Raw genomic sequence first — 8,796 nt, forward strand, 5'->3', positions numbered from 1 at the left:
TGTCAAACACTGAATACCTGTGTCATCTTCAGCTTTATTCAGAAAATATTTTTTGGTACAATATAGAATTATCATCACAGGGTATTTCAACAACTTACTTAGGCAATAAATCAAAAACAAGGACAAAAAAAGGAAAAAAGTTAAAAAACCGAAAAACTATAATTTTTCAAATTAAAGATATGTTAAGAATACAGGTTATTGACTTGGTCAACTCCAACAATCTGTTCGTCAAACAGCATATTTGCTAAGTAAAGTATTACAGAACTTTTATACTTTTGCTTGCGTGCATGGATTTTAATGTAATTACGTCTCGTTCTACCAGAACATGTACAAGAAGAAAGATAAGAGTGATGGGGATGGTTAACGCCTGCCGGGAGTCTGCACGACTTTAGATGTTTATCCACAACCATATTATTTATGATCTCGAAGGATTCACCACACACCTTGCTAACTGCCTTCAGCACTCTCCACAATACAGCAAAGTCTTTTCTCAAAAGCACGGGAAAGAATAATGGAGAACGGTAAAGAAAAATAGGTAATATGCAAGAATTGACAGATTGTGAGAGTAAATGACGAGTAATCCCAAGAGTATGCAGTCTCTTTATGTAGTAAGTCAGACGCAAAACCTTCTCCGATAACAATAAAACGTGAGAAGACCAAGAGAGATCAGAGGAAAAGGTAACACTAAGATAATTGACCTCCGACACTGTATTTATCAAAGAGTCTCCAATGGTACAAGCATTATGGTTTCTTAAAACGGTGCTTGGATGCCGTTTATGTCTCATGCTAAATTTAACATCTTGACATTTAGACGGATTAAGTATGGGACCATTACCAACAGACCAACAATCAAAAGTGTTTTCTGTGTATGATGGCAGATCATGCAGAAAAAAAGAGGAAAGAAGAGGTGAAAGAACAGCTCCTTGTGATACACCTTCATGAGACAGTAGAGACTCTGAACACTTTTCTCCAAATAAAGTGCACTGTTCCCTTCCAGAGAGGTAGGAACATAGCTAGTAGGTTATTCAGCTGTCAGTGTTGACGCTGATTAACTTGTTAATTAAACATTGTCTTGGTACAGAATCAAAAGCTGAAGTATAGACCAGAAAAGCGTATCGAACACACTTCTTACCCTTTTCTAATTTGAGCAGTATATTGTGATGCAGAACAGTGACAGCATCTAAGGTGCTTCTTTTGCATCTGTAAGCGAACTGATACGGACCAATATGCTCTTTTATCGCAGGCTGAAGTGGAAGTACCAATAATTTTTCCATTGTTTTGAGGAAGGGTGAAGCTATTGCAATAGATCTAAATTTCACATTCTTATCACCAGATACTTTCTTGGATACAGGGATTATCTTCATCATTCTCCCCATTTCCAGTATGAGATTAGATGAGAACGATCTGTTGAAGATAGTCGTGAAAGGTTAACATTGGACGTCAGCACATTTCTTAGAAAAGAGGTTCGGGATACCATCAAGTCCTTAATATCGGGATTAATAAGTTAACTAAAGACATCTTCAGATATCAGTCTCAGTGAAACTAGGAACACAGTTATTATTTAAACCTGTGGATAAAGGGAGCATTACATCTGACGACTGGGGTAAAAATACTTAAGTCACAAATATTCAACTGGTTACCGCTCCTAATCTGTCTGTCACCTGCAGGTTCTTTAAAGAGTTTCCAAATACTTGAAGAGTTTTCGCAATACAATAGTTTTTCAGTAAACATGGAGTTGAGACGTCTAATCTCTAGGTTTATCAGACCATTTAGCTCACAAACTTCATTAGAGTTGTTCTTCTTGGACATTCTTTCTTTCACCCCTCGTCGTCGTTTTAGCTGTGAAGATGTAAGTCGATCAAAACTTACAAAAATGGTTTCAGTGGGACAACAAATATCAAGACAAAATTTAAGGTAACAAGTGATAACGTCAGTAGTGATTTGCAGTGAGTCATCTGTAAATAATTACCAGTTAGTCGTATGAAACATGTTTTGCAGATTTCGGATATTTTCTTCTAAGTAATTCCTATATTTGACTTCCTTCGTTTGATGTAAGAGTGTACTCGTTCCATGCTTTTCATATACTTTAGGTAGAACTCGAATTATACAGTGATCAGAGCCAGACAATGGAGCACGTTAACGAGTCACATATATACCCACATCATTAATGAAAACGAAGTCTAAATGAGCATCCAAACGGGTAGGAAAATCTACTACATTTTGGTGACTTAGCGACGTAAGGAAGCTACAGTCACATGAACTGAAATCACCACATACAACTGAAAGTGAATCAGTGAAGGCAGTAACAGCGAACTCAGTGAATTCACCGGCGAAAACAGATAGCGTAGATGATGTGCAGTCTGAAGTCACGTAGATATTGGTAACATAAACATATTTGTATTTATTCAGATGTTTTGGATGACATCTTAGAGTTAGACAGTCGATAAAGTCATTTGAAAAATTGAAACACGCAAACGAAGATCGACACCAGTTCATGTTTTGCAAACGTAGCTACACTGCCGCCACACCTCTTCTTGTTGTTTGATCGATCCTGACGATATATTATAAAATCACGTAGTGATACTAGACAGTCGTCCTGTAACTCATTTGACCATGATTCTTGGATTGTGATGACACCACAATTACGATAAATATCTTGACTTAGTAGGAATTGAAGATAGTCCACTCTGTTGATTAGTGACTGGCAGTTGGAATTTAGCAGCTCGGGAATCGACATGCGATTAATGTTCATTCTCTTTAACGCATATTGCCAACCACCGCGATATCGTTTGTAGTACTTTTTTGCAACTCGTACAGCGAAGGGTCGTAGGCTTTTCATAAAAGCGCCTGTATATGTTATGCGATTGATGGACATAATAAGACGTTAAAAGAAATGAAAAAACAGATAATTTGTTGAAATAATTAGATAGCAGAAACAGGTAGCCCAGATATTTAAGCAGGCCGCCGATGAGACAGATGTCACTATCCTCACATCTATTACAACAACATCGCAAATGCTAGTAGGGCGTTCTTCTACTGCATGTCATCAAAAAGCGACTAATCTGGTAGGATAGGAATATGCGAACTACGAGTCGTGTATGCATTGTTAGGTATAACATCACGCAACGGCACTTAGTAAGCTGACTTAATTTTCGCTATCAGTACTTATGTTATCAGTGCATCCCTCCTCAAATTCCTTGCTCAACAACGCTAAAAGACTGTTTACACCTTGCATCACCAACGTCTTACTCGGACAACAGAACATATAAAGTTTGGCTTCGAGTATTTTTTTTAAGTAGTGGGATTCAAACAGGTACACATACCATAGAATGAATTTTGGGACAAATCACAATAGACTGATTTCGACGAAAATAGAAAATCTCTCGATGGTCAAAATTCCGAGTAGAATCGGCTATGTTGGTGGGATTTTGAAGGAAAAATTGATAAAATACACAGGATGATCACAGATTTTGCAATAATCTAAAACATGAATACCACAGAACGAACTTAAAGGAAACGCAAAACGTTAACCAAAGTAATTCGAGCTAAAGCCGATTAAGTATGCTTTCATTATATACTCAAAAACAAATTTAATTTACAACCAGTATGGAATCCTCGCCTTTTTAAAGCACGCGCTTATATCTATGTGATTGGTCGATTTCTGCAGATTATTTCTACTGTTTAGAAATTCGTAAATTTTACTGATAAGGATACCGATACAGGTAATTTGCTTTTTGTCTCAAATTTATGTTTATTGAATTTGATATTTCTGTTGTCATGACTTGATGTACAGAGTAATGGCGGATGTTTTCGACGTGAATAGTGGGTCGGCAAAAGTGCCCGTTCTTTTTTATATTTACACAATTTTTGATAGTTTGCCAAAAAAGGTAGAAGAGCTAAAAAAACGGTTAAAGATAAAGATGATCCAATTTCTAATGAGTTTGATCTACATAAAGCTAGTGATATAAAGGTAGATTTTTTCGTGATTCATGTGAATAAGAAGACCACTAACCTTCCGGAATGTAAAATAGGCGGTTGGAACGAGGGTGAAATTTCGCACAGCGTATTTTTTGGAAAGTATCTATACATTTTAGAGTGATGGTATTTACTCATAATTTTTTTCCAGAAGGTATGTACTGTACAGATATCTCAACAAACACTTTCACAGAGCTGATGAAGATACACTAGATTTTTGCAAAGCTTTACGTAGGGAAGGTAAAATTATTCTTTAACTTTATGAAGAATACAATCTGGAAAATATCTTTTAGAATCTGATGAAGAACTCGGTAATCTTCTATTTATGTGTTTACGAATAAACAGAGATACCGATTGTTCCTGATTTAAGTAGTGTTGAGGACCAGTCTACCGCATTTCAGGGTGCGGTCGCACCGAGGTACATGAATTTTCTGTCAATTGCCTTATCAGTTTCTTGTATGTGTTATTAAATATTAATGAAATTATGAAAGTTAAAATTTAATTTGTAATGTATCTTTTAGGACTAGAATCTTTTGATATTTTGACTCATGAAAGTTTAAACGAGTCTGCACCAGCCTTTATTTTTAACACTAACTTATTTATTCCCATCCCTTTCGAGATTTTTTTGTAGGTAGATTTTTCCATATTCTGTGTGATCTTCACATGGTCATAAAAAATTCAGTCATCAAAATAGTATAAGAACAGTGTTTGTCGTCGATTACTGATGTACAAAAGTACTTTTTGTGTATATTTTGGGGAGTTCACTTGCTCATTTGTTAAGCTCTAATGCCTTGTTGTTAAGATCTGAATTGACTGAAAAGAAATTTATTAGATCGAGTATCGGTCCTCATCACCAACTTTTTGTACTTTTCTTCCTATATATCCAAGCTTACTTCATATAAATATTATGCTTGATGGGCTTCTTTTGATTGTCTAACGGATAATTTTCCATTACTTCAGCTTCCAATTTGAATAAGTTTACAAAGCAGTCGATGCCACTTGCTACTTGTATATGTTAATGTAGATGATTGCTTGGTGGGCGTTATGAATAGGTTTCGTAAATAGATTTGGTAGGGGATTTTGTGATTGGCTTAAAATAGCTATCTGTAGAAGGCGGGTAGGGTAGAAGTATTGACATCAAGGTTGCGGGACAAGATGACGAGTGACAATTCAGAAATAAAACGGGGTAAAAAGATGAGATTATTCTAGTTAATGTTCATAAAAAATTCGACCATGAACTAAGTAGCAACATTTCATACACGTCATATTGTATTGGATTTTTGTGTAAATGAATCAGGGATCTTATCGGATGAAAATTTGAGGTAGTCCAGTGTTGTACTCAAATGTGTTCTCCATTATGAGTTCTAAGGTCTGTTATGCCATCCACTGATCAATCCATGTTATGTTAACTTGTAAGGTGGATCTACGCTATTAAGAATTATACTAAACTATCACGCTATTAGATTAAGTTTACAAACAAAGTGGCAACACGCTTACATAATATAAGATAGAAATCCAATGCACTTTGGCGCCGCAAGATGACCCAGGGTTCACTGATTAATTAGGAAGAACCTTATATCAAAGTTCCCTTAGATATGAGAATTGGTCAACTTGCTAATCAAATTTACGCAATGGGTTTTGTACAAGCGCTTAGTGGACTCATTAATTCCTTTGTCTGTACCATACAACAATATGCTCAAACTCCCTTAATATTAGAACCATTTTTGGTATTTTTAAACAGCTCGGTAAAAGGTTTGACAGGCTTATCAGTTAATATGACGAAACAGTAATAAGATGGATGCAGTTTATTTTTCTCTAGCCGAAGTTTAATAATACAAAATATGTTTTTAGTCTTTAAATAATCATGTCTAATAGAGAAACATGGCAACGATTCTTATTAATTCTTCATTGAATATTTTAACCAAGAATTTAGCTTTTAAAAGCTTGATTAGTTTTGAGAATTAACTATACTACTAAAGTTCAGAAATAACCAGAAAGTTGGTGGTGGGACCGCAGTATCAAATCTTAACCGATTCTAACATAAAAACCTCTCCCAGCATATTTGTCATTCATCCAGCTGGTTTTTAGGTACATGAGGTTGTATATAATCTCATGACCGAAACATACACTAAAATGGATTTGCAGTGAGTTGTTTCGGGTTAATAGATACATGTTTATCTGTCAATGAACACAACATATGCTTTCCACTGGCTTCTATTTAATGATTTGAGCCATTGTTTTTGGAGTTAATTTTGAATCAAATGTAATCTACTTCTTTGTTACTGTTGATTGATCGATTTATGGGTCGGCAAAACTAGTGAAGTTCATCGTCTCTTTGCTTCTATCTACTGCAATGGATATAAATTTTAGTTATAATAGCTGAGAGGATATCTAAATTCTTGAACCTGAGGAACATCGTGCAATATATATTTAATATTATACACTTCTATTGTTACATATGTTAAAATGTATAAGGCTAGGTTGAGCTAATATATTAAACAGAAAAGATTATAAAATATTTAAAACAAACAGTGTTTATAAACGACACGGATCGTTGGGCCTTAAATTTTATTCCTATTCAAGCTCATCTTTATCGGTAAAGTAGATCTTCTGAGCTTGTAGAACACATTTACTGGTCGCGTAGTACATTAGTTCATGGATCTATTTCAATTTTTACACCACTAGGCCTTGGCCACCATAGCAGAATTGTTTGAAAACAGGCCTTTATGTACTAATGTATATACACTCGGATGGATACACGGTAACCGGTAATGTCGTATAGCAGGGTTAACTAAGTAGATTGGATTTAAACTAAAGACTTGATTTTGAGTTTTCATTGTTGAAAGGGGTAAAAGTAGGATAAAAAAAACCTCTAAGCATTTCACTTCAGTTAACGGGCAAGAAAGTGTCTTTTCAAATAGAATGAGGAAATGTAGCTTTTTTAATGTATGTACATAGCTGGACTTAGACATTTTTCATGTATTACCTCATATTTGGTGAATTCATGAAACTTATCTGACCCATTTCTGTGGTTTCGTTTGCTTTAGTGTGGTCATAAACAAAATTCCAGCGTACTGTGAACTTACTCAAGATCTACTCAATCATGGCACTCTTCAGTTATTGGTAAGATAGCATTTTTAAAGTGAAGATAGTGAACTCTTTAAAATATTTTTTATCATAATCCATCTTTTTTTAGGACGGTGATATTAACTTGAGGGTTTTGACGAAACATTTATTCTCTGAATCTGAACTGCAAGAAGTAAGAGTATAATTATTTGAACGATTTAAAAATCTTTTTAATTGTCACAGATTGATGAAACATGGAGTTGGGACTTTTTGTTCTCTAAATTAAAGACACTGAAATAAGATTGTAAACTAAACTTATTTACATATTTCATGTTAACAGATCAAACCGTTTGTAACAGAGATACAAAATATCGAAATAATATTCTCTTTACAGTGTTAATTTTGGCTTTCACGTAACATTTACCACAGGATATACTATAAACAAAAATTAGCTTGTATTATTGGTCAGTGGAAGTTACAAACTAACCAAGTGAAGCGTAATCAAAGATCCAACCTATTATTTTGGGGTCTGCTAGCTAGTCGTTATTTACGGTTGGAGACCTTGGATGACGTGGTTCAATATCAATCGCAGTAACGCATGTCTATTAATTTTCTTTCTCACTTCAGATTTTGACTTAAGCGACCGTTTTCACGCATTCTTTTTTTTAACCGTGCTTTTTATCCTATTTTCACGAACAGTGATACTAACTTTTGGGCTTATTAGATTTTTTCCTATTGGTTTTGTCTTCTTGTACTGGTATAAAACTTCACAGATTAGGTCTATGGATATTTGGTCTAGATCTTATGTTGTTTATAAATGACTGATTAACGAAGGAGTTTTTTGAGAAGCCTAAATAACATCAATAAATTATCTATCAGTGAAAATGTTGAAATAAAAACTGATAAAGGACAAATGTTTAAAATTTACTAACAGTAATTTCACAATGGTGATAATATTTAACATATTTTATCTCTGATTAAGCCAAAAAACAAACAATTATTGACCGTAATAAGATGGTTCACTAAATACTTTTTTCAACCAACTTTGCTTTTATTTCCTGAGTGTTTCAATCTTCTTCTTTGCAATTTAATATTTTTCCGTATTTGTTTGAAATCTCTACCAATAGTGGCTAAATCTAGCAATAAAATTAGCCCCAGAAATATAAAAACCATAATGAACATAATTGAGGATAATTTTGCTGCAGATTCAGCTTCTTTTGGTTCAGTATAAATTCGTCCAGTAAGACTCACAGGAACTTTCTCAATTCTTGCTATAAAAAGTGGATTTCAGAAAAAACTGTTTTATTAGATTAATAAAGTGGATGATTGAAATAACAGTAACTAACCGTAGAAATGATTGACCATTGTAGTTTGGTCATTAAATCTCGTAACAGGCTATCTATTTTCAGGTCTGCTTTTTACGAGCTCAAGTAAGACATCGGATTAATATTGAAGCTAATACTTTAGTGACTACACTGGTCAAACTGAATCCTCTGTGATTATCACGAGAGTTTTTGCCCTCTCCTGTGAACTGGAATGATCAGTGATCGAGACTATTCAGACAGGATTATACTCGGTTCTCAGGTTTCAGCTAAGATCTCAGTCAATTTAGCTGCTAACACTGGACCATCATCCCTGAAAATCCCGAGATTTGGTTCATCAGACCCTCCTGATCTCCCTCCATTTACATTGCTTGTAGTCTTCACAACCTCACTAAGATTTGAAGGGCTTGCATCAATTCACCATTCAGGTTGA

The 8,796-nt window shown here is 34.7% G+C and overlaps 1 protein-coding gene across 2 annotated transcripts; it reads left to right on the plus strand.

Annotated features, from left to right (window-relative positions):
• The first annotated feature begins 3,761 nt into the window (after positions 1 to 3,761).
• On the plus strand, positions 3,762 to 7,874 carry IFT43_1 (Intraflagellar transport protein 43). Of its 2 annotated transcripts, XM_051216491.1 has the most exons (8): positions 3,762 to 3,836; positions 3,875 to 4,077; positions 4,127 to 4,215; positions 4,269 to 4,286; positions 4,321 to 4,393; positions 7,023 to 7,098; positions 7,172 to 7,234; positions 7,285 to 7,874. In XM_051216491.1, the coding sequence occupies exons 1-8, from the start codon at positions 3,786 to 3,788 to the stop codon at positions 7,339 to 7,341; spliced, it is 630 nt and encodes a 209-aa protein (XP_051073796.1). In that variant the 5' UTR covers positions 3,762 to 3,785; the 3' UTR covers positions 7,342 to 7,874. The 2 variants fall into 2 exon arrangements, with proteins under 2 accessions (XP_051073796.1, XP_051073797.1); XM_051216492.1 differs by having other exon boundaries at positions 3,785 to 3,836; positions 4,169 to 4,393.
• Positions 7,875 to 8,796: the final 922 nt, after the last annotated feature.

The sequence above is a fragment of the Schistosoma haematobium genome, chromosome 1, assembly GCF_000699445.3.
Source record: "Schistosoma haematobium chromosome 1, whole genome shotgun sequence".
Lineage (NCBI taxonomy): Eukaryota > Metazoa > Platyhelminthes > Trematoda > Strigeidida > Schistosomatidae > Schistosoma > Schistosoma haematobium.

Excerpts from the sequence above, each read along its gene's own strand:
- IFT43_1 (XM_051216491.1), top strand. The coding sequence starts at position 3,786 with ATGTACAGAGTAATGGCGGATGTTTTCGACGTGAATAGTGGGTCGGCA. Across the intron at positions 4,078-4,126 it reads CACAGCGTATTTTTTGGAAA|AAGGTATGTACTGTACAGAT; the intron begins GTATCTATACAT and ends ATTTTTTTCCAG. Across the intron at positions 7,235-7,284 it reads CTGAATCTGAACTGCAAGAA|ATTGATGAAACATGGAGTTG; the intron begins GTAAGAGTATAA and ends TAATTGTCACAG.